Source organism: Coregonus lavaretus (genome assembly GCF_964263955.1).
Source record: "Coregonus lavaretus genome assembly, contig: SUPER_35_unloc_1, whole genome shotgun sequence".
Taxonomy (NCBI): domain Eukaryota; kingdom Metazoa; phylum Chordata; class Actinopteri; order Salmoniformes; family Salmonidae; genus Coregonus; species Coregonus lavaretus.
The window spans coordinates 5146027-5173754 of NW_028167181.1; the positions used below are offsets into that span (position 1 = coordinate 5146027).

General features: G+C 44.6%; 1 protein-coding gene across 9 annotated transcripts; it reads left to right on the top strand.

Annotated features, from left to right (window-relative positions):
• Window positions 1–314: 314 nt before the first annotated feature.
• Window positions 315–26967, top strand: uso1 (USO1 vesicle transport factor). Of its 9 annotated transcripts, XM_084188618.1 has the most exons (28): window positions 317–559; window positions 3031–3117; window positions 4642–4706; window positions 4922–4998; window positions 5356–5367; window positions 5663–5722; window positions 6748–6848; window positions 7091–7193; window positions 9098–9153; window positions 9898–10018; window positions 10284–10462; window positions 10722–10862; window positions 11027–11115; window positions 11281–11435; window positions 11721–11926; window positions 12496–12516; window positions 13062–13076; window positions 14722–14832; window positions 15197–15315; window positions 16050–16231; window positions 16466–16587; window positions 22321–22459; window positions 22744–22910; window positions 23188–23259; window positions 23375–23473; window positions 23680–23784; window positions 24597–24812; window positions 25142–26967. In XM_084188618.1, the coding sequence occupies exons 1-28, from the start codon at window positions 494–496 to the stop codon at window positions 25229–25231; spliced, it is 2976 nt and encodes a 991-aa protein (XP_084044744.1). In that variant the 5' UTR covers window positions 317–493; the 3' UTR covers window positions 25232–26967. The 9 variants fall into 9 exon arrangements, with proteins under 9 accessions (XP_084044748.1, XP_084044744.1, XP_084044745.1 ...); XM_084188619.1 differs by lacking the exon at window positions 13062–13076; XM_084188625.1 differs by lacking the exon at window positions 5356–5367 and having other exon boundaries at window positions 328–559; window positions 4922–5006.
• Window positions 26968–27728: the final 761 nt, after the last annotated feature.

The window sequence follows — 27728 nt, forward strand, 5'->3', positions numbered from 1 at the left end:
CCGGCTAAACCCGTTATATAAGCAGATAATTGTGTTTAAAAATGAACACAGAGAAGGAAAAAATAAATGTGCATGAATCTTCTATTGTCTTGTTTTGTGATTTTTTTGCATGGAAAGAATGGCATGTTTGATACCTTATTTGTTTCTTTACGTATATATATTTTAATTACTGTGAATGTTTTGAAAATAATCGTATATAGGTGAAATACACACATTTTACATAAAAGTGGCGGTGTGGTCAAATCTAATTCCCCTTTAAAAAATGTGACACTTGTCCTCTGATCAGCCACGTAGCGCCACGTCTAGGCGCTTGCGCATTGGCTAAATGTAACTCAAGTTCCGGGGTCGGGCCAGGAGGTTGTGTACAGTGTAAAAAGTCAACATTTAGGCGCTTTTACATTATTACACAAGACCCATCACGGCAGAAACCCTTTCAAAGTTTATTTAAGACTGTTGGAATTGCAAACAAATCTCTAAGAGGACGTCAAAGACAATGAATTTCTTCAGGGGAGTGATGGGTGGACAACCCGCGGGGCCACAGCCGACTGGAGCGGAGACGGTGAGAAACGAAACTCGGCTAGCATGTTAGGCTAACAAGCTAGCTAATGTCACACACAACCTGGTGGACTGAATCGTAGGACAACTGTGTGTAGCTAAACTTTAGTTGTGTTTATAGTTGCTAGACACGCAAATGTGTTCAATTTCACGTTTTCCAGGCTGAAAGACCGGTGTAGGCCTTGTAACGGTGCTCTATACAAATAGCCTCACGAGCACAGACATAATGTGTCAATCAATACAGTGATTCACGGAAACATTTCTGCAGAGTTAGCTAGCTCAGCTGGTTAGCCTAATTGGCACAGGAGAACAATTGAACGGGTGTAGCCTGCTGATAGTCCGGAGCTGTCAGCGTTTTTTGGGAAGAAAAAGCTTGACATGACCGGCTGCCACTAAATGAGCAGATGTCTTCGTATGTGATAGTTTACATGCCTTGCATCCATCCAACTGTTTACTGTCATCTGGGAGATTATATATGGCTACTTGGATTGCAGTGCACAAACCAAAAACACAGTCAAATTCCACATGAATCCATTGGTTGTGAATGGGTCTCCTGCTGGCATTCCTTTCATGGTGACAGAATGGGGAGGGGCTGCGTGACGGTGATACCATACAGGAGAATGTGTGTGATATCTCAGGCTGCTATCAAAAGAAGGCATTTCAATCTGAATGGTGCATATGAATTAGTAATAGATAGAGATCTCTGTCTTCAATCAATCAATAAAATGTATTTATAAAGTGCTTTTTACATCAGCAGATTTCACAAGCACTTATACAGATACCAAGCCTAAAACCCCAAAGAGCAAGCAATGCAGATGTAGAAGCATGGTGGCTAGGAAAAACTCCCTAGAAAGGCAGGAACCTAGAGGAACCAGGCTCTGAGGGGTGGCCAGTCCTCTTCTGGCTGTGCCGGGTGGAGATTATAAGAGCACATGGCCATTTAAGGCCAGATCGTTCTTCAAGAAGTTAATAGATGACCAGCAGGGTCAAATAAGAATCACAGGGGTTGTAGAGGGTGCAACAGGTCAGCACCTCAGGAGTAAATGTCAGTTGGCTTTTCATAGCCGAGCATTCAGAGGTCGAGACAGCAGGTGCGGTAGAGAGATGTTTGTCCTTCAAGGACAAACATGCCAACATAGGGCATGAGACAGCCTATAGGGAGGAGGTCAAAGACCTGGCAGTGTGGTGCCAGGACCACAACCTCTCCCTCAACGTCAGCAAGACAAAGGAGCTGATCGTGGACTACACGAAACGGAGGGCCAAGCACTCTCCCATTGACATCAACAGGGCTGTAGTGGAGCGGGTTCAGAGCTTCAAGTTCCTCGGTGTCCACATCAGTAAGGTCCTATCATGGTCCAAACACACCAACAGGCATGAAGAGGGCACAACAACGCCTCTTCCCCCTCAGGAGGCTGAAAAGATTTGGCATGGGCCCTCAGATCCTCAACGTTGCGCCATTGAGAGCATCTTGACTGGCTGCCTCACCGCTTGTTATGGAAACTGCTTGGCATCCGACCGCAAGGAGCTACAGAGGGTAGTGCGTACGGCCCAGTACATCACTGAGGCCGAACTTCCTGCCATCCAGGAACTCTATACCAGGCAGTGTCAGAGTAAGGCCCTAAAAATTGTCAGACTCCACTCCGGCCACCCAAGTCATAGAATGTTCTCTCTGCTACCGCACGGCAAGTCTGGAACCAGCAGGACCCTGACCAGCTTCTATCCCCAAGCCATAAGACTTCTAAATAGTTAACCCAATAGCTACCCGGACTATCTGCATTGACCCTTTTTTAAGCTAACTTTTTTGACTCATCACAGACACTGCTGCTACTGTTTATTATCTATCCTGTTACCTATTCACTTTATTCCTAGCTTTATGTACATATCTACCTCAATTACCTCGTACCCCTGCACATCAACTCGGTACTGGTACCCCGTGTATATAGCCAAGTTATCGCTACTCATTGTGTATTTATTATTACGTGTTATTACTTTTCTGTTCTTTTCTTTCTCTGCATTGTTGGAAAGGGCCGTAAGTAAGCATTTCACTGTTAGTCTACACCTGTTGTTTACGATGTGACGAATAAAATTAGATTTGACTGAACTTAGATTGAACACATTGTCCTGAATCTGCAGTAGATGTATGCCTATGTATCAGTACATGATTGCAGGGGGTGGTAGGTAGCCTAGTGGTTAAGAGTGTTGGGCCAGTAAGCGAAAGGTTTCTGGTTCGAGCCGGCAAGGTGGAAAAATCTGCTGTTCTGCCCTTAAGCAAGGCAATTAACTCCCACAACAACTGCTACTTGGCTGCCAATGACGTGGATGTCAATTATGGCAGCCCTCCGCACCTCTATGATTCAGAGGGGTTGGGTTAAATGCGGAAGACACATTTCGGTTGAATGGATTCAGTTGTGCAACTGACTAGGTATCCCCTTTAACATATTGTGTTAACCATTAATTATTTTGATTGAACCACAGATCCATAAGCTGTGTGACCGCGTGGCCTCCTCCACACTCCTGGAGGACCGCAGGGACGCTGTCCGAGCCCTCAAATCCCTCTCAAAGGTAGGAGACAATCACATTAGGCTAATCTCTATTGTTGCACCATTGTTACACTGTTGATGCACCTTTGTTGTGTCATGATTGTACCATTGTTACACTGACAATTGTTACTCATTATTTATAAATGCATGTTAAAGCATTGAGGCATCAGAGACCGTTTATGATGTCACACATGTAGCTTAGGCCTCGTCTAAATATGAGCTTTTCTCCTGTGCATTGTTTTAAGCGAACAGCGCTAGAGTTCTCTTTTGATGTTCGTTATCTTGTGAGCAGGGACACATCCCCCTATCACCCCTCACTCATCCCCCTATCACCCCTCACTCTATGTAAACATCCTCAGGCTCTATCTAAACAGCCTGGGATGGGCTGTGTCTCAATCCTCTTAAATCACCTCATTATCTCGCCACCTTTCCTCTTTTACACTGATCAGGAAAGACAGACTGGGGAAAAGTAATGTAGGAATTCATGGGTTGCACCTCCGTCACTTGGTCGCATCGTTGCCATTGTTATCAACATTCTACAGATGCCGCAGCATCTGACTAATGGTTAAGTCTTTCTGAACTAATGTTAATGACTATTTAGTCAAATTTACACTAGAGTGGGCTGGAAATACGATGACATTGCTAAAGTAGACAAATAATTAGTAGAAAACAACTTTGCCATCATTGATGTCGTCAAGTTGACTTTAGAGAGATGGCAATGTTGCCATGAGCTAGCAAAGTTCTTCAGAAATAGCTAGCAATGCTAACGTTAGCTAGCTAACATTTGGGTGCTCTCGCTTCAATCTTAGCTAGCTAGCTAACGTTATACTGCATCTAAAGTCAATCTGGAGACATCACAATGACGACATGCGTTTCCTACTAATTATTTGCCTCCTTTTGAGATGTAATCTGTTTCCAAGTCACAGTAATGCACTAGACAAAATGTTCATCACCCATTGAGACTGCATTGAGTAGAATGCTCAGTTGGGCATCAGTCCTAAAACGAACTGACTGACTGGCCACTAGCTGCCTCATCAACCATGAGTAATGAGTTTATCAGGCATGAATAAGGAGTTTATGGGGAATGGGGTCACACACAGACAGACAGACAGACAGACAGACAGACCAGCCAAGGAAAAACAACCCTAGCCAGAGAAACACACCAGCTGGTGGTTGTTGAATTGCATTAGCTCTGTTTGGCCCTAGTAGGTTTTACTCAACGTTGATTACACAAGGGGTAACTAACCACACAGGTTTGTCTTATCAGATCAGAGATGTCACAAAGCAAACCACTGTTCTGTTATTTAACTCTGCTTTCAGAATGTATTGTACTAAGGCCTGTATTTTACCTAAGGTCATGTGTGGAGCTAAAACGTGTATTGTTCATGCAGACACAGGCGGACATCAACAGTTATGGAGGAGCACTGAGGAAAAACAGGCATAGCTTAGAGTTAAAGCAAAAGTAAGATCCTCTGATCCAAGGGCTGCCTAGGGGAAAACAATGATTTGCTGTTCTCCTGACTTGACTGTTGGTTTTGATTTGTAGAAATATCGCTTTGAAGTTGGCACTCAGGCTATGGACCACCTGGTTCACGTACTGCAAACTGACAGGTATGTTTTGTGTTTGTTTCTATGATTTAAGAGCTTTATTCCTAACCCTTGCCCTATGCTCCTCATTAGCACATTGTAAAAGTCTGGTAGGGTGATTTAAGGCGAGCGTTTTGTATGGTGCTCGGTCGTTGCTAAGAGTACTTAATATTTCAGGGACTTAGGGGATGAAAGCGGTGCTTGTTTTGTTGATATCCTACCCCTCCCATTTTTTGCAGGTCGGACTCTGAAATCCTTGGCTACGCTCTGGACACACTTTATAATATCATCTGCAACGACGAAGAGGAGGAACAAGGTGTTTAGGTGTTAAAAACCTAGTCCTCTTCTACAGAGGGTTGTGAACAGGCCCCAGAACTATCAATAATTTAGTATTTAGTCATTGTGGAGCCTCTATTTTTAACTGCATGTTCAAAAACACTCCACCTTTTTGGAAAAATGTTTTTGAATGACAACAAGAAAGCCCTATACTAGTAACCATAGCATGTGTAATTGAGTTCAATTATTGCCAATTAATTGGACTTCAAATCAAAATGGACCCTGTCGTCCTCTTCCGCACTCGCCCCATTTCTCTCTCTTTCTCTCTATTGATGTTAATTGCTATGTATGTAAAGATTCTCATCTCTCTCTTCTCTTCCATGTTTAAACTCTACAGACGAATCTGAAGGTAAAACTCTTGTTTGTGCATGACGCCCCCCCCCCCAACCACTAGTGACGCTTCTTGTAAATGACATGCATCGTTCCTCTCCGTTGGTTGTTTTGCTCTCCTGTGGTGCACAGTAGGTTCTTAAACTGAAATGCAGCGCTTTGGCAGAATCAATGGATAAATACTAGGGCTATATTTATGTCTTCTGTACCAGTCGAATTGTCTGACTCTTGTTCTGCACCTCATCAAAGTGGGTAGAATTAAGGATATAGCTTTGGATGGGGCTTCAATCTCTTGCTCTCCCCCCTTCTTACAGACATGGCGGCCACACCCCCTATCCCTGTCTCAGGGAAGCATAAGAACATGCCTGTGTCTGGTCAGTAGTAGTACTGTAGACTAACTAGTACACAGAAACCTCACGGGTGTGGTAACTCTTACTAGTCAACTGAACTAACCTCACTAAAATGTGTTGGAATGGGTAGTATGGTTTAATATAGTAATGACTGGGGGGTAATAACATGTCACTAATACCACTCCTGCCTCAGCCTCTCTCCTGTCCTGCAGCATTTGTCTTCCCATTGCTCTTCTGCTTTTCCTCACAATTAGTATATGTAGTCAAACGCACATCACTCTTCACAGGGTGCTGGGACCAAAACGTTTTGGTTCTAAAAGAAGAATGTTAGATTCTAAAAGACGAATGTTAATTCTAAAAGCATCCTCTTCCTCACAGTTCTACATTTTAAACCATGTGGTGAGGTTATTCTAGTATTACAGATTGTCTCTATCTGGTTGTTCTTGGTGGGAAATATTTTATTTTGCCTAGAACCCTAGATAATTCAGTGTGTTGTGTATAATACGATGCTCCAGTACTTTTGTGTGCTTTTAGACTGGATGTGAACCAATTCACTCTGCCCTACCACATCCCCTCTCGCTAACTCCTCTCCCCTACCCCTCTCTGGTGCTAGCCTACCACAACCCCCTACCATCAACACCCCTATCCCTCTTGCCCCCTCCATCTCTCCCCCTGTCTGTCTTTCTCTGGAGCCTGTTCATGAGTAGGATTAGGATTTTGAGTTTTCCCTGCCTGGTCACATGGTCAGGAGGACAAACTCCTGGTCCTATTCATGAGGGTCAGTCTGAACTAGGGACTGCAGATTCACTAACCATTCCTTAATAAAGATCTATTCATACTCCGGCTCAAGTGATTTATAGATCAAAACATCTGTGCAGTGCCTCGGTGAGATTGATCTCTGAACAAGCACTATTCTATGACCCACTCCAGCCTTGCCCTGAAACATGGCTGTAGACTCCTATGTAGAGTAGCCATGTCTCATGTGGCAACTTCCGGCTTAACATGGCACACCCAGAGGTCTTTAAACCTTTGACCTTTGACCTTTTCAGATGAGAACGCCCAGAAGCAGGAAGAAGACCTGGGAGTCCTGTTCACTGACAAGTTCCTCGGCGACTCTGAGAACGTGACACTTCTACTGACTCTGTTAGAGGTAAACAGACCAGAGACCCAAACATCTACTTTGTGTCTTTATGAGAGCTAGTGGTCTCTAACCCATGGTCTCTGTGTTAACTAGACCTGGAGACCCATTGTGTGTGGTGGTTTACAGACCAACTGGCTTCATAATTCATAATATGAGCATAAGCCTAAAATCTGCTCTGCTTATATACAGGATTACAAGGGTGTAGTTGATTTCCCACCCTGCCTGTGACACTGACTCCCTGTCTGTTTCAGGAGTTTGACTTCCACGTGCGGTGGCCAGGAGTGAAGCTGCTCACCGCTCTGTTGAAGAACCAGTGTAACCAGGTCCAGGGCGTCATCCTGGTCAGCCCTATGGGTGAGTCCTCTAACAACTGACCTGGAAATACAGTGAGGGAAAAAAGTATTTGATCCCCTGCTGATTTTGTATGTTTGCCCACTGACAAAGAAATGATCAGTCTATAATTTTAATGGTAGGTTTATTTGAACAGTGAGAGACAGAATAACAACAACAAAATTCCAGAAAAACGCATGTAAAAAATGTTATAAATTGATTTGCATTTTAATGAGGGAAATAAGTATTTGACCCCCTCTCAATCAGAAAGATTTCTGGCTCCCAGGTGTCTTTTATACAGGTAACGAGCTGAGATTAGGAGCACACTCTTAAAGGGAGTGCTCCTATTCTCAGCTTGTTACCTGTATAAAAGACACCTGTCCACAGAAGCAATCAATCAATCAGATTCCAAACTCTCCACCATGGCCAAGACCAAAGAGCTCTCCAAGGATGTCAGGGACAAGATTGTAGACCTAGACAAGGCTGGAATGGGCTACAAGACCATCGCCAAGCAGCTTGGTGAGAAGGTGACAACAGTTGGTGCGATTATTCGCAAATGGAAGAAACACAAAAGAACTGTCAATCTCCCTCGGCCTGGGGCTCCATGCAAGATCTCACCTCGTAGAGTTGCAATGATCATGAGAACGGTGAGGAATCAGCCCAGAACTACACGGGAGGATCTTGTCAATGATCTCAAGGCAGCTGGGACCATAGTCACCAAGCAAACAATTGGTAACACACTACGCCGTGAAGGACTGAAATCCTGCAGCGCCCGCAAGGTCCCCCTGCTCAAGAAAGCACATATACAGGCCCGTCTGAAGTTTGCCAATGAACATCTGAATGATTCAGAGGAGAAGTGGGTGAAAGTGTTGTGGTCAGATGAGACCAAAATCAAGCTCTTTGGCATCAACTCAACTCGCCGTGTTTGGAGGAGGAGGAATGCTGCCTATGTCCCCAAGAACACCATCCCCACCGTCAAACATGGAGGTGGAAACATTATGCTTTGGGAATGTTTTTCTGCTAAGGGGACAGGACAACTTCACCGCATCAAAGGGACAATGGACGGGGCCATGTACCGTCAAATATTGGGTGAGAACCTCCTTCCCTCAGCCAGGGCATTGAAAATGGGTCGTGGATGGGTATTCCAGCATGACAATGACCCAAAACACACTGCCAAGGCAACAAAGGAGTGGCTCAAGAAGAAGCACATTAAGGTCCTGGAGTGGCCTAGCCAGTCTCCAGACCTTAATCCCATAGAAAATCTGTGGAGGGAGCTGAAGGTTCGAGTTGCCAAACGTCAGCCTCGAAAACTTAATGACTTGGAGAAGATCTGCAAAGAGGAGTGGGACAAAATCCCTCCTGAGATGTGTGCAAACCTGGTGGCCAACTACAAGAAACGTCTTACCTCTGTGATTGCCAACAAGGGTTTTGCCACCAAGTACTAAGTCATGTTTTGCAGAGGGGTCAAATACTTATTTCCCTCATTAAAATGCAAATCAATTTATAACATGTTTGACATGCGTTTTTCTGGATTATTTTGTTGTTATTCTGTCTCTCACTGTTCAAATAAACCTAACATTAAAATGATAGACTGATCATGTCTTTGTCAGTGGGCAAACATACAAAATCAGCAGGGGATCAAATACTTTTTTTCCTCACTGTAGCTGCTGCTGAATTGTCTGACATCAGCCTGCGCCGACAACTGACCCAGAATCAGCTGGTGTGATTTTGATTTATCCTCTCAATATTTTATTTCTCACTGGTGAAGTAGTAGTATGTCAAGAAGTGCTGGTCTTGTCTCTTTTATGCCCTAAAGCAGATGACCCTAATTAGCCTACTTGACCATTAGTATAGTTATTTTTTGACTGATTCGCCTGGCTGGTCTCTGAGTTATGTTGTTGTTAATGGTCCTTCTTTCTCCACTGCAGGTGTTTCTAGACTGATGGACCTATTAGCTGACTCCAGAGAAGTCATCCGTAATGATGTGAGTACTTCTCCTACTGACTGCTCCTTCAGATGGTCTTTAGTTGTAAGACCCGTAAGGTCACAGGAGCTAGCTACAGTCTGCTAGCTTACCTTTCTGGTGATACAAGACACTGGGACGGTTTCCCAGACACAGAAGTCGTCTTCGACTAAAAAAGCAAGTCTTGTTTCTGGGAAACCGGCCCAAAATCATACTAGCTGGTCTTATATCAAATCAAATTGTATTGGCCACATGCGCCGAATACAACAGGTGTAGACATTACAGTGAAATGCTTACTTACAGCCCTTAACCAACAAAGCAATTATTTTTTAATAAAAAAAGTAAAATAAAACAACAACAAAAGTGTTGAGAAAAAAAGAGCAGAAGTAAAATAAAATAACAGTAGGGAGGCTATATATACAGGGGGGTACCGGTGCAGAGTCAATGTGCGGGGGCACCGGCTAGTTGAGGTAGTTGAAGTAATATGTACATGTGGGTAGAGTTAAAGTGACTATGCATAAATAATTAACAGAGTAGCAGCAGTGTAAAAAGATGGGGTGGGGGTGGGGGGCCAGTGCAAATAGTTCGGGTAGCCATGATTAGTTGTTCAGGAGTCTTATGGCTTGGGGGTAGAAGCTGTTGAGAAGTCTTTTGGACCTAGACTTGGCACTGGATGGCAGGACCTCTATATATATGGGCTTGTTGTTTCTGTTTCTTTGGCTATATGACCACTAAATCAGAGCTACTTTGATCGTATACCCTCAGGGCTTGCTGTTGCTGCAGCAGCTGACCAAAGGCAACGCGGCCATCCAGAAGATTGTGGCATTTGAGAACGCTTTCGAGCGTCTCCTAGATATCATAACAGAGGAGGGCAGCAGTGATGGAGGTAAATCGAATGGAGGAGTAGTGCCATATATGCATTCAAGCTAATTGGCAATCAATGGATCCATTTCTTAATAAATTACTTTTTATATGATTTAAAATGACATTTCAGTTCATTCACACTGACCAACACCCACCCTTCATACTTACGCTCTAGCATATTGGCAATTCATCAATTTCTTAATAAATTACATTTTATGTGATAGAAAAATCAAATAATTTCACAAATGTCTTGACAAACATCCACCCTACATCTTCTCTCTGTCCAGGTATCGTAGTGGAGGACTGTCTCCTGCTGCTCGTCAACCTGCTGAAGAACAACAGCTCCAACCAGAACTTCTTCAAGGAGGGCTCTTACATCCAGAGGATGAAGCCCTGGTTTGAGGTGGGAGACGACAACTCTGGCTGGTCCGCCCAGAAGGTCACCAACCTCCACCTCATGCTGCAGGTAGGACGCACCACACCACTCCACACCACAGACCTTACCTGATGGTACTTACATTTCATTCAGGGAGAATGGGGGTTTTGAGCCCTGAGGAGTTGACAGAGCAGTGTGATGGTCTGTTATGCTCAACTATTAGGGTCTGTACAGTTCACTGTGCGACGCATGGCCAGTATTGGGGGGGGGGGGGGTGGGGGGGGAGGTTCTGGTGTAGAGAATGTCGACTGTAGCACTGTCTCATCCTTCCATCTCTTCTCTGGTGCAGTTGGTGCGAGTCATGGTCTCCCCGGTCAACTCTCCTGGAGCCACCAGTAGCTGTCAGAAGTCCATGTACCTGTGTGGCCTGCTGCAGCAGCTCTGCACCATCCTCATGGCCACTGGCGTGCCTGCTGACATACTAACTGAGGTAACGTAGACGACTGTTGGAATGGACCAAAAACGCTTTCTATCGGTCTTTCTTTCCTTCTTTCTGGATTTGGTGAAAGCTACCGTCACTTATGTTATTGTGTTAGATCAGTGTCTCAGTATCTGTCACTGTCTCACTCTTTCTTTCTCCTGTTCTCCTCTCAGACCATCAACACTGTGTCGGAGGTGATCCGCGGCTCACAGATCAACCAGGATTACTTTGCATCTGTCAACGCTCCCTCCAACCCCCCAAGGTGAGTTCCACCAGACAGAGGACTGTAATCAGTTATAACACAGCCACAGAGTGGAGGTCATCTCTAAAAACACGTATCCCCTGATCCCAGATCTGCCATGGTAGTGCACTAATATAGTAGAAAGGGTGTTTTTCAACACAAAAAAACTCCATTATCTGATCCCAGACCTGCCATAGTGGTGCTGCTGATGTCCATGGTCAACGAGAGGCAGCCGTTCGTGCTGCGCTGTGCCGTCCTCTACTGCTTCCAGTGTTTTCTCTACAAGAACCAGAAGGGCCAGGGGGAGATCGTAGCCACCCTGCTGCCCTCCACCATCGATGGTCAGTTCAGTTGCACTGAACCTCCAGACTGAATGTGTTGCTATTACAAAGCTATGACCACATTGTACAGCTGTAGATGGCATATCATGAATATATATATATATATATATATATATATATATATATATACACTGTAGGTTATTGCTTGTTGTTCTCAAGTAAAAAAAAGTATAGTAGAAAATATATAGTGGAAAAATATAGTGGCTCGGAGGCATAAATAATCTTCATATATCTATTGCTTAAAATCACTTTTTTCCTCCTCCCTCCATCTCTCTCCCTCCCCAGCCAACTCCATCTCGGCGGGCCAGCTGCTGTGTGGAGGCCTGTTCTCGACTGACTCCCTGTCGAACTGGTGTGCTGCTGTGGCCTTGGCCCATGCCCTGCAGGACAACCTGACCCAGAAAGAGCAGCTCCTCCGGGTGCAGCTGGCCACCAGCCTGGGCAAGCCCCCCGTCTCCCTGCTGCAGCAGTGCACCAACATCCTGTCACAGGTACGACACACAGAGAGAGAGAGAGAGAGAGAGAGAGACACGTTATGTGACACACACACACGTGCACAAGCGACTATGTCAGACCAACATCCTGTCACAGGTACGACACACAGACAGACAGATAGACATGCTAACGTGCTACGGGGGGGTGGGGGGGTGGGGGGGTATTCAGACTTTACCAAAGGGTTAGCACCAAGGCGGGAGAGAGTTGTAGGTGTAGCTGATCAAGAAATATTAGGTTGAAAACTAAAACTGCCATTTTGAAAGTCTTATCAGTGAAACATAAACAACAGAGTGGATGGTTTGAAAGGTGTCTCTGTCTGGTTGAAAGTATTGCCTTAGATTCAAGTAGTTGATCATTTGTCACTGCAGGTTTTCAGCTCACCTTGTCATTGGATGCGTCCCAAATGGCACCCTATTCCCTTTTATAGTGCACTACTTTTGAATAGGCTGTCATTTGGGACTCGACCATGATGTCCTACAGTAGTTGGGAGTGGTTCTCAGACAGTCAACCTGTTGCTTGTGTGTGAAGTTGCGAAGTGTCACGTAAGGTTGTTGTGGTTTTGCAGGGGGATAAGATCAACCGGAGGGTGAGTATCTGGGGTGTGGGCAGCACCTGTCTGTCATGGTTTGGCTTTGGCATCAGCAGGATCCTCCTATATGTTCCTTACGTTGGGGGTTACGTTTTGGCTTCTCTGTCCTGTTTTCGTGCCTCCAGCCCTCTTTGTGTTTGCCTATCTCACCCGTGTTTGTCGAGTTCTATACTGGTACTGGTACTGACCCTTCCCTTCCTCCCAACTCCCATAAGCCCCTGCTTTGACCCTTGACCCTCTTGCTGTGTCCGTTATATAGGGACTTGACTGTTGTGGAAGGATGCAGCAGCCACTGTGGAACTCTGTCTGTTCCTCTATAGATCTGTTGTTGTGAGAGGGGTTACATGCATTATTATTTTCACCACTGCTGTTTCTCCTCCTGTCCTCTAGGTGGCAGCACTATCAGTTATTAAACTTACCGTTTCAACTGGGGTCAAAGATTCTCCAATTAACATTTGTGATAATTTGTGTTCCCCCTTTTTTCTCCTCTGGCCCCCCCTTCTCAAACATTTGGTGTTTTTTGCATTACGTCACCATTGGAGGCGAAATCTGAAAAGGTGATTTCCTTATGGTTTGATAGTATACCATGTCATTACTATTTATTGTCACGTACCGACCTCCATTTGGAAAGAACCCTCTTCTTTCTCACACCCTTCATCGCCCTTACAACAGGAGAGAGGTCTGCATTGCCACAAACATGCGTTGCCTCCCAAATTGCACCCTATTCCCTATATACTGGGGCTCTGGTCAAAAGTAGTGCACTATATAGGGAATAGGGTGCCTTTTGGCACACAGCCATGCCTGAACTATGCAGTTTAAGTGAGGTAACTTAATAGTGCCCATCACTCACTGCATATCATTAAGTCAGCAACCTTTTTTTCTTATTCCCATGGCAATGCATGGATACTGTAAAGCCATTTGATTATTTTTATTATTATTAGCTTTTGTGGTTGCCACTCCAAAAGACGCACTACACAGAGGCTCTAGCTTTGCATGTGTTGTCAGCAACATTTTGCAGCCGTGCATTAACTTGATTATAGCTTTGTTCTTTTTGTATGTGAATGTGTAAATAGTCCAATAGTCATATTTGGGCTCTTGTGGATTGTGTAGAGGATGACAAATGTGCCAATATGCTATTATATTCCTACCATGCCGTAACATTTTCATAAGTCCTGTTGTATCACCTGCTTAGCTAAACTGCAGAGGAGTTGCATCATTCTTTTGTGATACTGGTAGTGATGGTAACCAAGGCCGTTGCTACAGTAACAGTATATTGTGGAACACTTAAGGGTCCTGAAAAAGTGTTTGTTTTTAACGGGATCTGAACTAACTCGGGTCATCCTATGAAATGCATTGCATGGTTGACCTAACCTAACCCTGGTTTATTAATAATGTTCATTTAGATTTTGTCCCTTTTGTTGTATTTGAATAACTTTATTAATCACTAACGGTCTGCATTGAAGTCACTAACGTGGTACTCTTGAAACATTTATAACATGGTATTTCCTGCGTAACTGCCAGATACAATGTTTTCCCCCACAGAAAACTCACAAGGAAAAAATAAAGTTTGAAAGTTGACCATGTGCCAACAAAATTGCATACCATGGCATTTTTATTTACCAGCGCACAATAGTCCTTATATCAGTCTCAAAGTGCCATCAAGTTATATTATAAAGTTCCTATTCAACCTTAAACGGTTGGGAATAGATTAGAAATGTGTATTCATTTTGTTGGCCCTTAAAATGCTGTGTATTTGGTTGGATTAAATCAAACGTGTCGTCCGGAGATATTCAGGAGACTGATTTAATTGGACAAAATGAGACTCAATGACAAGTTGTCTTAAACAGAAAAATAAGACATGCCTCATTATAATATGGGGGGGGGGGGGGGGGCAGACGTTTGAATTGAACCCAGCTGAATGAATCTACTCTCCATGTTGAGGAGTTGTTCTTGTTCTGACACAGAGACCAGGATGTGGTCCAGGACTAGACTAAACCGTACATGAGTCCTGGATCACAGGCCATCATCAGGCTCTGTAGACAATGTTCATGTTCAATACCTTTTCTTTTACTCAACCCTATGCTGATGTTACTGCGCTATATTTGTGAGTGTGTTTCTTAACAAGACTTTGGTGTGTGTGTGTGTGTGCGTGCTTACGTGTGTATGCATGCCTGCGTGTGTGTGTGTGTGTGTCATCCACAGGGCAGTAAAGTGCAGACGCGGGTCGGTCTCCTCATGCTGCTGTGTACCTGGATCAGTAACTGTCCCATCGCTGTCACACACTTCCTGCACAACCAGGAGAACGTCCCCTTCGTATCCTTCTTCAGCAAACCATCTAGCTCAACATCACTGTTCTATTTCAGTTGTCTGTTGCAGTTCATTTCACTCAGATGGCTGGAATATCTATGATTAGCTTGGTAGTGCAGTCTGTCCTTTAACCAACTCCTCTCTGTGTTCGTTCACCACATACAGGATAGTATTGTATTGGATATTACATACGTTATTCCATGGAAGTTCATGAGGCCTTATGTCTTGTGTTGCTAAGAGAATAAGAGAGATCAGCGCTACACAGTGGATGCCAATGTATGCACCAGTCATTGAGAATTGTCTTGAGAAAGGGGATTTAATGGCAACAAGGCCTATGTTGCTGTGACCCTTGACCCCTGGTGCCCTGTAGCTGACAGGTCAGATATCAGAGAACCTGGGGGAGGATGAGAGGCTGGTGCAGGGCCTGTGTGCCCTCCTACTGGGTATCTGCATCTACTACAACGACAACTCTCTGGAGAACTACACCAAGTAGGACATCTAACTACGACCCTCATAATAACTACACCAAGTAGGACATCTAACTACGACCCTCATAATAACGACACCAAGTAGGACATCTAACTACCAAGTAGGACATCTAACTGCAACCCTCATATTAACTACACCAAGTAGGCCATCTAACCGCGACCCTCATAATAACTACACCAAGTAGGCCATCTAACCGCGACCCTCATAATAACTACACCAAGTAGGCCATCTAACCGCGACCCTCATAATAACTACACCAAGTAGGACATCTAACCCTCATAATAATGCATCCTCTTTCACTCTCATACCTCTAATTTATACTCTCATAACCGCAGTTAGAACTACATCAAGTATGACATCTGCTACCCTGATATTTTAACGCATACCCTCTCATACTACACCTGGGTTCAAATAGTATTTTTTTTCTTTCAAATACTTGTTTGATTGAGCTTGGAACCAATATTAAAATAGCTCCAAAAGTCCAAACCCTATTTGAGCCAGGTTGTCTCATACACACAGCCTTTCTACACCTCTTCACCCTACACCAGCAGTTAGAAGCACACAGTGATGCCACTACAATGAGAACAACAACTATGAGCTGCCTCATTCAGAGGGGTTGGGTTAAATGCGAAAGACACGTCAGTTGAATGCATTCAGTTGTGCAACTGACTAGGTATCCCCTTTACCCTTTCCTTAGCTTTAATGCTAACCCTGCCTGTCTTGTCCTCCCCCAGAGAGAAGCTGAAGCAGCTGATTGAGAAGCGCATTGGGAAGGAGAACTTTGTGGAGAAGCTGGGCTTCGTCACTAAACACGAGCTGTACTCCCGCGCCGCCCAAAAGCCCCAGCCGGTCTTCCCCTCCCCTGAACAGATGCTGTTTGACCACGAGTTTACAAAGCTGGTCAAAGAACTGGAAGGTTGGCAAACCTAACCTCATCACAACCATAACCTAATCTAAATACAACCACAACTTCAAGCATTTCGATGCACCTGTGATAATCTTCAAATCAGCGTACACGACCAATAAACTTTGATTTGACCCTAACCCAAGTACAACCAGAACCACAAATCAGTTTGTGTTGCTGTCTTCTTTGCTCTTCTCTTGGGTGTTTTTACCACTGTGTTAATCGTGTGTGTGTGTCCATCCACAGGCGTGATAACGAAAGCGGTCCACAAGACGAGCGAGGAGGAGAAGAAGGAGGAAGAGGTGAAGAAGACTCTGGAGCAACACGACAGCATCGTCATCCAGTACAAAGATCTCATCAGAGATCAGGTAACTGACCTCACACACTATTAGGCAGAAGGCAGAAACGTATGCTCTGTTCCTTTTCTATTTTCATTGGCACGTTGCACTTTCACCTTTTCTATTATTTTGAGCATGGATTCAATTAATTATACTATAACCCCTCTTTGCGTTATTCCTTGTCATGGTTTTGAGTGCGAGTACATTTTGAACCCTACAGATGTTTTCTGTCCCACCAACCGGCTGCCTTTCATTCTAGCTTGTCCTCAAACCCTCATACTGGCTTTCTACACACACACACACACACACACACACACACACACACACACACACGTCAGAAACCAACTCGGCATGCTTTCAAGCATCACAAGTTTATATACACCCTCTACCCTTAGTTTAAAGGCCGCGTGCAGTCAAAATGCATTTGGTGGTGTACCAAGATGGCGAAGTAGTGCAGTCCTGTTTCTGTCGTGTGTCTGTAAATAGCCTGTAAATACCCTGTTTTTTTGTATTTTTCCTACATATTTCCCTATCAGACTTTTCATCCTTCTACAAAATATACTTTCCTGCAACCCGCCTCACTCAATGTGGAACGGATTCTATTTTTGACTTACCTTTATCTAGAATCTAGAATCTCCAGTTGAAACTAGCTAGCCAGCTAACTAGCTACTTGCTATTAGCCACAGCTAGCGGTGTTTCACCCAAAACATTGGATTTTTTTCCGCGGGATTAATTTTAATCATTGGACATTGATCACCGGATATTCGGCCAGTCTGCACTGCGCGTTATCGACCCAGATCATATCAGTTTTTCCGCCGGAATCACTGAATCACTGGACCTTTAACTCCGGATTCATCGCTACCAGCTGGCTACAACAAAACGGACGCTGTGGTCTGGCTAATCATCCTGAGCTAGGCCCATCTCCCGGCTATCTACCTCTCTGTCAACCGGACGGGACCACCTAGTGTTGACACGAAGCCCCGCCGATCCTACACGACTGGTCTGCCGACGAAATCGTCTGATGTGGTTACGACGTTAACCACGAAGATTCCATCCATCGGCTAGCCCTGGCCCGCTAGCACACGCTATCCGTGGCCTCTTACTCACTAAACTGAACTAGCTACTGAACTAGCTACTTGCTATTAGCCACAGCTAGCGGTGTTTCACCCAAAACATTGGATTTTTTTCCGCGGGATTAATTTTAATCATTGGACATTGATCACCGGATATTCGGCCAGTCTGCACAGCGCGTTATCGACCCAGATCATATCAGTTTTTCCGCCGGAATCACTGAATCACTGGACCTTTAACTCCGGATTCATCGCTACCAGCTGGCTACAACAAAACGGACGCTGTGGTCTGGCTAATCATCCTGAGCTAGGCCCATCTTCCGGCTATCTACCTCTCTGTCAACCGGACGGGACCACCTAGTGTTGACACGAAGCCCCGCCGATCCTACACGACTGGTCTGCCGACGAAATCGTCTGATGTGGTTACGACGTTAACCACGAAGATTCCATCCATCTGCTAGCCCTGGCCCGCTAGCACACGCTATCCGTGGCCTCTTACTCACAAGTGCTTCACCACCGGACCTTATGATAACTCAGCTATACAACTGATATCTGCTGGACTGTTCCTTTTTACGGTACTACATCCTGTTTATGTTTAGCCTCAGCCCAAACATGGTTAGTTTATTGTTGTTTCGGTTATTTCTAATTGTACTATATCACTGTAGACCCCCCAGCCTAGCTAAACCTGCCTTAGATAGCTCCTTTGTCCCTCCCCCCATACACTCAGAGACCGACTCAATTGATGCCTCTAGAGATACTATCTCTTTCATTGTTACCCAACGCTTAGGTTTACCTCCACTTTACTCATATCCTTCCATATCCTTGTCTGTACATAATGCCCTGAATCTTTTCTATAACACCCGGAAATCTGCCCCCTTTATTCTATGTACCCAACGCACTAGAAGACCAGTTCTTAAAGCCTTTAGCCGTATCCTTATTCTAGTCCTCCTCTGTTCCTCTGGTGATGTAGAGGCTAACCCAGGCCCTGCAGCCCTCAGTATCACTCCTACTCCCCAGGCGCTATCATTTGATGACTTCTGTAATCGCAAAAGTCTTGGTTTCTTGCACATAAATATCAGAAGTCTACTTCCTAAGTTTGAGTTATTCACTGCGTTAGCACACTCTGCCAACCCTGATGTTCTAGCAGTGTCTGAATCCTGGCTCAGGAAGGCCACCAAAAATTCTGAAATTTCCATCCCCAACTATAACATTTTCCGTCTAGATAGAACTGCCAAAGGGGGTGGAGTTGCAATCTACTGTAGAGATAGCCTGCAGAGCTCTATCATACTATCCAGGTCTGTGCCCAAACAGTTTGAGCTTCTACTTCTAAAAATCCACCTTTCCAGAAATAAGTCTCTCACTGTTGCCGCTTGCTACAGACCCCCCTCAGCCTCCAGCTGTGCCCTGGACACCATATGTGAATTGATTGCCCCCCATTTATCCTCAGAGTTTGTACTGCTTGGTGACCTAAATTGGGATATGCTTAATACCCCAGCCATCCTACAATCCAAGCTAGATGCCCTCAACCTCACGCAAATTATCAACGAACCTACCAGGTACAACCCTAAATCCGTAAACATGGGTACCCTCATAGATATCATCCTGACTAACATACCCTCTAAATACACCTCAGCTGTCTTCAACCAGGATCTCAGCGATCACTGCCTTATTGCCTGCGTCCGTAACGGGTCCGCGGTCAAACGACCACCCCTCATCACTGTCAAACGCTCCCTAAAACACTTTAGCGAGGAGGCCTTCCTAATTGACCTGGCCCAGGTGTCCTGGATGGATATAGATCTCATTCCGTCAGTAGAGGATGCCTGGTTGTTCCTTAAAAGTAATTTCCTCTCAATCTTAAATAAACATGCCCCATTCAAAAAATACAGAACTAAGAACCGATATAGCCCCTGGTTCTCCTCAGACTTGACTGCCCTTGACCAGCACAAAAACATCCTGTGGCGTACAGCATTAGCATCAAATAGCCCCCGCGATATGCAACTTTTCAGGGAAGTTAGGAACCAATATACACAAGCAGTCAGGAAAGCAAAGGCTAACTTTTTCAAACAGAAATTTGCATCCTGTAGCACTAACTCCAAAAAGTTTTGGGACACTGTAAAGTCCATGGAGAATAAGAGCACTTCCTCCCAGCTGCCCACTGCACTGAGGCTAGGAAACACTATCACCACCGATAAATCTACAATAATCGAGAATTTCAACAAGCATTTTGCTACAGCTGGCCATGCTTTCCATCTGGCTACCACTAACCCGGCCACCAACTCTGCACCCTCTGCTGCAACTTGCCCATGCCCCCCCCCGCTTCTCCTTCACACAAATTCAGACAGCTGATGTTTTGAAAGCGCTGCAAAATCTGGACCCCTACAAATCAGCTGGGCTAGACAATCTGGACCCTTTCTTTCTAAAACTAGCCGCCGAAATTGTCGCAACCCCTATTACCAGTCTGTTCAACCTCTCTTTCATAACGTCTGAGATCCCCAGAGATTGGAAAGCTGCCGCGGTCATCCCCCTCTTCAAAGGGGGTGACACTCTAGATCCAAACTGCTACAGACCTATATCCATCCTGCCCTGCCTTTCGAAAGTATTCGAAAGCCAAGTTAACAAACAGATCATCGACCATTTCGAATACCACCGTACCTTCTCCGCTATGCAATCCGGTTTCCGAGCTGGTCACGGGTGCACTTCAGCCACGCTCAAGGTCCTAAACGATATTATAACCGCGATTGATAATAGACAGTACTGTGCAGCCGTCTTCATCGACCTGGCCAAGGCTTTCGACTCTGTCAACCACCGCATTCTTATTGGCAGACTAAATAGCCTTGGTTTCTCAAATGACTGCCTCGCCTGGTTCACCAACTACTTCTCAGATAGAGTTCAGTGTGTCAAATCGGAGGGCCTGTTGTCTGGACCTATGGCAGTCTCTATGGGGGTGCCACAGGGTTCAATTCTTGGGCCGACACTTTTCTCCGTGTATATCAATGATGTCGCTCTTGCTGCTGGTGACTCTCAGATCCACCTCTACGCAGACGACACCATTTTGTATACATCTGGCCCTTCATTGGACACTGTGTTAACAAACCTCCAAACGAGCTTCAATGCCATACAACAATCCTTCAGTAGCCTTCAACTGCTCTTAAACACTAGTAAAACTAAATGCATGCTTTTCAATCGAACGCTGCTAGCACCCGCCCACCCGACTAGAATCACCACTCTCGACGGGTCTGACCTAGAGTATGTGGACAACTACAAATATCTAGGTGTCTGGTTAGACTGTAAACTCAACTTCCAGACTCACATAAAGAATCTCCAATCCAAAGTTAAATCTAGAATCGGCTTCCTATTTCGCAACAAAGCCTCCTTCACTCATGCTGCCAAACATGCCCTCGTAAAACTGACTATCCTACCGATCCTTGACTTCGGCGATGTCATTTACAAAATAGCCTCCAACACTCTACTCAGCAAATTGGATGTAGTCTATCACAGTGCCATCCGTTTTGTCTCCAAAGCCCCATACACTACCCACCACTGTGACCTGTACGCTCTTGTTGGCTGGTCCTCACTACATGTTCGTCGTCAAACCCACTGCCTCCAGGCCATCTATAAATCACTGCTAGGCAAATCCCCGCCTTATCTTAGCTCATTGGTCACCATAGCAGCACCCACCCGTAGTCTGCGCTCCAGCAGGTATATCTCTCTGGTCATTCCCAAAGCCAACACCTCCTTTGGCCGCCATTCCTTCCAGTTCTCTGCTGCCAATGACTGGAACGAATTGCAAAAATCTCTGAAGCTGGAGACTCTTATCTCCCTCAATAACTTTAAGCATCAGTTGTCAGAGCACCTTACCGATCACTGCACCTGTACACAGCCCATCTGAAATTAGCCCACCCAACTACCTCATCCCTATATTGTTATTTATTTTGCTCTTTTGCACCCCAGTATCTCTATTTGCACATAATCTCTTGCACATCTAGCATTCCAGTGTTAATACTATTGTAATTATTCTGCACTATAGCCTATTTATTGCCTTACCTCCATAACTTGCTACATTTGCACACACTGTATATATATTTTCTGTTGTATTTCTGACTTTATGTTTTTTTTTACCCCATATGTAACTCTGTGTTGTTTTTATTGCACTACTTTGCTTTATCTTGGCCAGGTCGCAGTTGTAAATGAGAACCTGTTCTCAACTGGCTTACCTGGTTAAATAAAGGTGAAATAAAAAATAAAAAAATAAAAAATTTGTACAACAGCTGATGAAACTTACACTGTAAAAGTGTGAAAACATTTTATCAGTGTTATTTCCTGATAGTTTCCGGTTGAAAATACAGTCTGCACAGGACCTTCTAATCAGCAGGTTTACATGGGTGGGAGTTTCGGCATGACCAATAACAAAATGTTCCAAACCTCTCTGCCAATAACAGCTAGTTTTCAGTTTTCCAAACCACACTCGGACCACTAGCTAAATTCTTGCTTGAGGAATAGTTTTTGGATAAAAAGTTATTTTAGTCAATTTTAATGGAAAACTATTACCGTAAGGTACACTCGCCGGTCACATCCACACAACCCATTTCATACAATATTCAACGGCCCTATCCCATTACCCTAAGAGGTCTAGTTGTGTGTTTTGGCCAATGTCTCTTGTCTTGTAAAGAAGTGTCTGTCATCTCTCAACCAGGACACGCAGATCCAGGAGCTGAGGGAGCAGGTGTCCACCCTGTCTCTGAACAGTGAACAGATGCAGACTCAGATCACACAGCAGCAGTCCCAGATCCAGCAACACAAAGACCAGTACAACATCCTCAAGCTGAAACTAGGTACTGTAGGCTAACCTGGTATTACACAGCAAAAAATGGCCTCTGAATCCCATTGGAAAAGAAGAGCGCAACATCGTGCTTGGATCTATTGCAAAAAAAAAATTTTGGGGGGGGTGGGGACTTATCAACGTAGATGTTCATCGTGTCAATTCCATGTGCCACTGTCTATAATGGTAGTTGAAATGGAGGTGTATTACTGATGCGGACTTGTTGCGACTGCACTTGTTGATGATAAATAGGATTGTAAATGTGATAATGACTGATTTTATGTGTGTTGTGTCCAGGTAAAGACAGCCAAGGTCTGTCCTCCAGCCAGGGGGAGGGTGCTCACGTTAACGGGCTCCACTCAGAGGAGCTGAGCCAGCTCAGAGAGGAGGTGGAGGAGCTCCGCAGACAACACACACTACAACACACACAGCTCAGCGAAAAGGACTCACTCATCAACACACTGGTGCGTGTGTGTGTTTGGGGTGGGGGGGGCAGATATCAGAAAAATCTCTGGGTTATCCCTCCCTGTGTTAAGAGTTCTATGTAAATGTAATGTATCGTGGATGTTTCTTGAATTGGACAAGATGGACCTGAAGAATGACTGACCGATTCATTCTCTTTTGTGGGTTAGTAGATCTGAATGGCGGTTGATGATGATATCTAAGTGCTGCTTTATCATTTCTGATAGGAAGTCTCAGCCGTTGAGCGCTTCCTGTTCTAATAGTTGTGATGTCTTGTAGAGGTGCGAGGCGGAAGCAGCACAGACAGCTGAAGGTGGAGCGGAAGGGTCCAACAACACAGCGCTTCTCAGGGTAAGACCCAGTCACAGACGGGACATGTGTAGAATACACATGAGTATAGTCATAGCCCACTGTATTCTAGAGACATTATACTGATGACTGAGTTACTGATGGTTGTTCCCACCAGGAGGTGGAGTCGTTGAGGAGTCGTGTCCAGGCTCAGTGTGCAGAGATCAGCCAGCTGCAGACAGAGAGACAGGAGCTCATCAGGAGAGCTGAGGCCGTGGTGAGAACTCATACCCAGCCATCACCGTGTCTTGAGACGTCTTAAGGCTGTTGCATACAAACATGACCTTTCACACTTTACTCCAACTGTTGTAGATCCCCCCCCACCCCCCCCCCCATTTTGTTATGCATGACTGTATATGTTATGACCACTGCACTTAGTACAGAGATGTAACTACTCACTCTCTCTCCTTCCCCCTCTCTTAGTCCTCGGCCCCAGCCCCCAGCATTGAGAGCTCGGCAGACACAGCTAACGTGTCTGAACTGGAGAGCAGGCTGGCTGCTCAGACCACAGAGACAGAGAGACTTAAGGTACTGTACCATCACCAACATCTCTGTAGGTAGCTGCTGTCTGTTCAGAAGGGAGCAGCGTTCAAATACAAAGGGATTGAACAGGGGTACTCAACTCTGACCCTACGATGTCCGGAACCTGCTGGTTTTCTGTTCTACCTGATAATTAATTGCACCCACCTGGTGTCCCAGGTCTAAATCAGTCCCTGATTAGAGGGGAACAATGAATGCAGTGGAACTGGCTTCGAGGTCCAGAGTTGAGTTTGAGGTGTATAGAACAGCCTGATGGTCTGTTTTGTAGAATAGAGGGTCATGTCAGCTCTATACTTACATTGCATTTCTATCTGAAACATTCTGAAAGTTTCACCTCGCTGAATAAACGTATTGAGTTTGCCTGATCGAGGGCTGCGTTTACACAGGCAGCCCAATTCTGATATTTTCTTTCTCCCACTAATTGGTCTTTTGACCAATCACATCAGAACTTTTCACATCAGATATTTTTCTGAGCTGATCTGATTTGTCAAAAGACCAATTAGTGAAACAAAGATCAGAGTTGGGCTGCCTGTGATATCACCCTATTAGTAACTGACTCCTGACCGTACCCAGCTAAAGGTTGGCTGAGACGTTGTGAAACCTCTCAATTATTCAACATCTTAAGTATGACCTTCGTGTATGTGGCCACTTCCTCTCTCTAATGCTAGTGGGGAAAAAACTTCTGCACATGATCATCCGATGCAGTTGAATTATTAATGTTTTTGGTCAGACGGCCATGTTGAAACCATGCACTTCCTTGTTAGCTGCCCTACCTCTCTCTCTACCTTCCTCCCCGCCAGGAGGAGTGTCGGGGCCTGAGGGAGGGACGTGCGGGGCTGGAGCAGCAGTTGGCATCGGCCCAGAGCACGGTGGCCATCGAGCAGACGGAGAAGACCAAGCTGCAGCAGGAGGTGCAGGAGTCCAAGAAGGAGCAGGACGACCTCCTCATGCTGCTGGCCGACCAGGACCAGAAGATCCTCTACCTCAAGCAACGTCTCAAAGACCTGGGAGAGACGGTAGGAGAAACCATCTGTTCCTATTGTAGTGTTCTCAAAATACAGATGATGGATCCTCCGTCTCAAGCAGAGATTCAAAGGTTAATGTTATTATTATGGTTTTAGTGGAGTTAGATGGTTAGGTTAGTTGGATGTTGAGAGGTTTTAGATTTATCTCATATTTATTTTATATTTCATTGTTACATGTTGAGCTGGTTTCCTGGGGAGCTGTGATGAGTCATTCTACCTGTGTAGTAGTTGAATGAGGACATAACTTGTCGTCCTAACCAGCTAGCCCTACGTCCCTGTACTCCCTGTGTCCTAGTTAGAATGTGACCCTCTCCTTACAGATTGATGAAGAGGAAGAGGATGAGCTGGACGCCAGGGACCAATTCGATGACGATGAAGACGAGGAGGAGGAGGAGGAGAACAATGACTAGAGAGAGACTGATGAAAAAGAGATGGAGGGATGGAAATGTGGCAGACGGAAGGCAAAAAAGACATTACTGCATTTCTCTAGCCATGTTGTTCTAATACACTACTAGAAAAAAGGAGGAATGGGACTAGATGGATTTCTATCGCTCCATCCCACCATGCTACCTTCTTCTTTCTCCCCCCATCGCGTCATCCATTTTAATGTGTAGATTATTTTATTCCAAGATGGTGACAAAGAAGATCCACCCCCCCCCAAAAAAAGGACATTCTCAGTGTGTTCATCTCTGCCATATTCTACCACATAAACAGCCCAGAGAGACACTTCATGAATTTCAAGCCTTGTTGTTTCTACTACAGTAGCGCCATGTTAGGCCTATGCAGTTATCGATTCAATAACCAGGCTTAGTCTCATCTTTACCACGCACTGTCGCAACTCTGAAGAACGAACGCAATTAGAGAAAATAACATACGGCAAAGACGGACGGCTGTGTGGACACCAAGCAGTCGGGTGAACGGATGCCCTCTTTGACTGCCTCTTTCGTTACCATGGTAACCCGTTGAAGACCTGTAAGGGGCTTTGAGGCTCGATGTCCCCCCCCCTTCGTATCTGTGTATACACTCTCACTCTGGGCACCAGTTCAGTTCAATACGTTCAGTCAGTGTTCTATTTCCAACATTCACAACTGTTTCCAATATGAGTTTGACCCCTCGGCCACAGCTACAGTACTGCTCTGCAATATGCTGCAACGTTCGCTGATGATAGAAAAATATGTAAAAGAGATATTTTTGCAACTTTTATGTCAAGTCCTGACCTGACATCCAGCTTCTCTGTATGATTGTTGTGTAACTTATCGATTTATGAGCCACGTTGAAATAAATAAAATGATCTATGAATCTGTACAACTTGTAGGAATACTTTTGAATACTTACTGTACACTTTGATTACCGTTTTTACTAAATCTGTTTCATAGATGAAAACGTAATAGGAATTTGCCATTTCACTTCAACTGTATTTTATGTAATTTCACTGGTGGTATTAACTTAAGAAGTAGCTGAACTTTTTAAACCAACATTTAAATCAACTAAACTACTAAAGTAGCTATATGAACCCACGGGGCTGGTTTCTGCCTGTTATTTTAAAGACTTCTAGAAGTTTCCTCATATTTTTTCCTATTGGTTGTATACATATTACATTAGCCTTGTACCTTGGTGAATGCTTTGCGTAAAGACATACTGATTCTGAATAGAGACATTTGACCGTAATTGTTGATATAAGAAATATCGACCATCCATCTGGGTTCCACTTTGAAGCTTTCGGTGTTTGACAAATGAGATATAAAAATTGATTTAACTTTATAGCTCTAATGAATTTCACAGTTTTAGTGTGAAGCGCTTTAGTAAAATGCTAAGCTAGGAGAAAATGGCCTGAAATCCAAATTGATGTGCTCTGTTTCCCCATTGAGCATATCAGTTAGGATTGCAGGCTAAAGATAAATACTACAGTACTTCTATATTTGCAATATGGAGTTTCTATTGCATTACTGGGGAAAGAATGGGAAAAAAATTAGCTTTTGCCCTTTTTAAAGGTTCTCTTGCAATATTGTATTTCAGTAGCGTTTTTTTGTTGTTGTTGTTGCTTTCAGACAAGTCACAATGACATCCAAATCTAGACCCCTAATTTGAACAGTGCCATTGTTTGTGTATGGTCTCTGCATAAAGTTTCAGTTTTTGATTAACTGCACCATTGTTTCCTTGTTTTCCCTGTTTTGTTTCTTTCTTGTTTTCCTTGTTTGGTAAGATAGTAGACCCTCCCTTAAAATAGATATGGTTTAATTTCCAGTATTGGACAACACAGATTCTTTAGAATACCACACCCTTCATACCTCACATATTTTCAGTCAATTGAAACTTCATTAGGTTCATTTTATATAGGAAGACCTCATCCAGCCTTAAACCATCAGTATTTCAGTTGATTGATAGACAATTACGTTCATTTCATATGGGAGGACTTCATCCAGCCTAACCTATCTGTATTTCAAATACTGGCCCGCAAAGTGTTGAGGGGAATGCTTCCTGGAAGGCTTCCTGGGAGGCAGATGATAAGACGATCCACGCCTGGTTCTGGTGAAGGTGAACCATGTGCTGCCTGGAGGCTCTCTCCTCTCCTCTTAAACTGTAAACACTTTCCTGCCATGTTTCCACAGCGCTGGGCCCAGTTGCCAAGGCAGGCAGCAGGCACACTCCCTGGCTTTCCAGCCCAATGACTCTGAGGACTGGGTGAATGTAGCATACACACACACATATATTACACACACACAGGCTGAGGTTTTGACAGTAGTACTGTATTTTCTCTGCAGAATGGTATTTATTATGGTGGGAGAGCAGTAGGTAACAGGATGATATAAGGATTCAGGTCTGCACAGTGATTGGTGTGCTAAATTTAGACTGCGTTTTCATAATACCCAAGAAACATGTATAGTCATAACTGTGTAGTCATAAAAC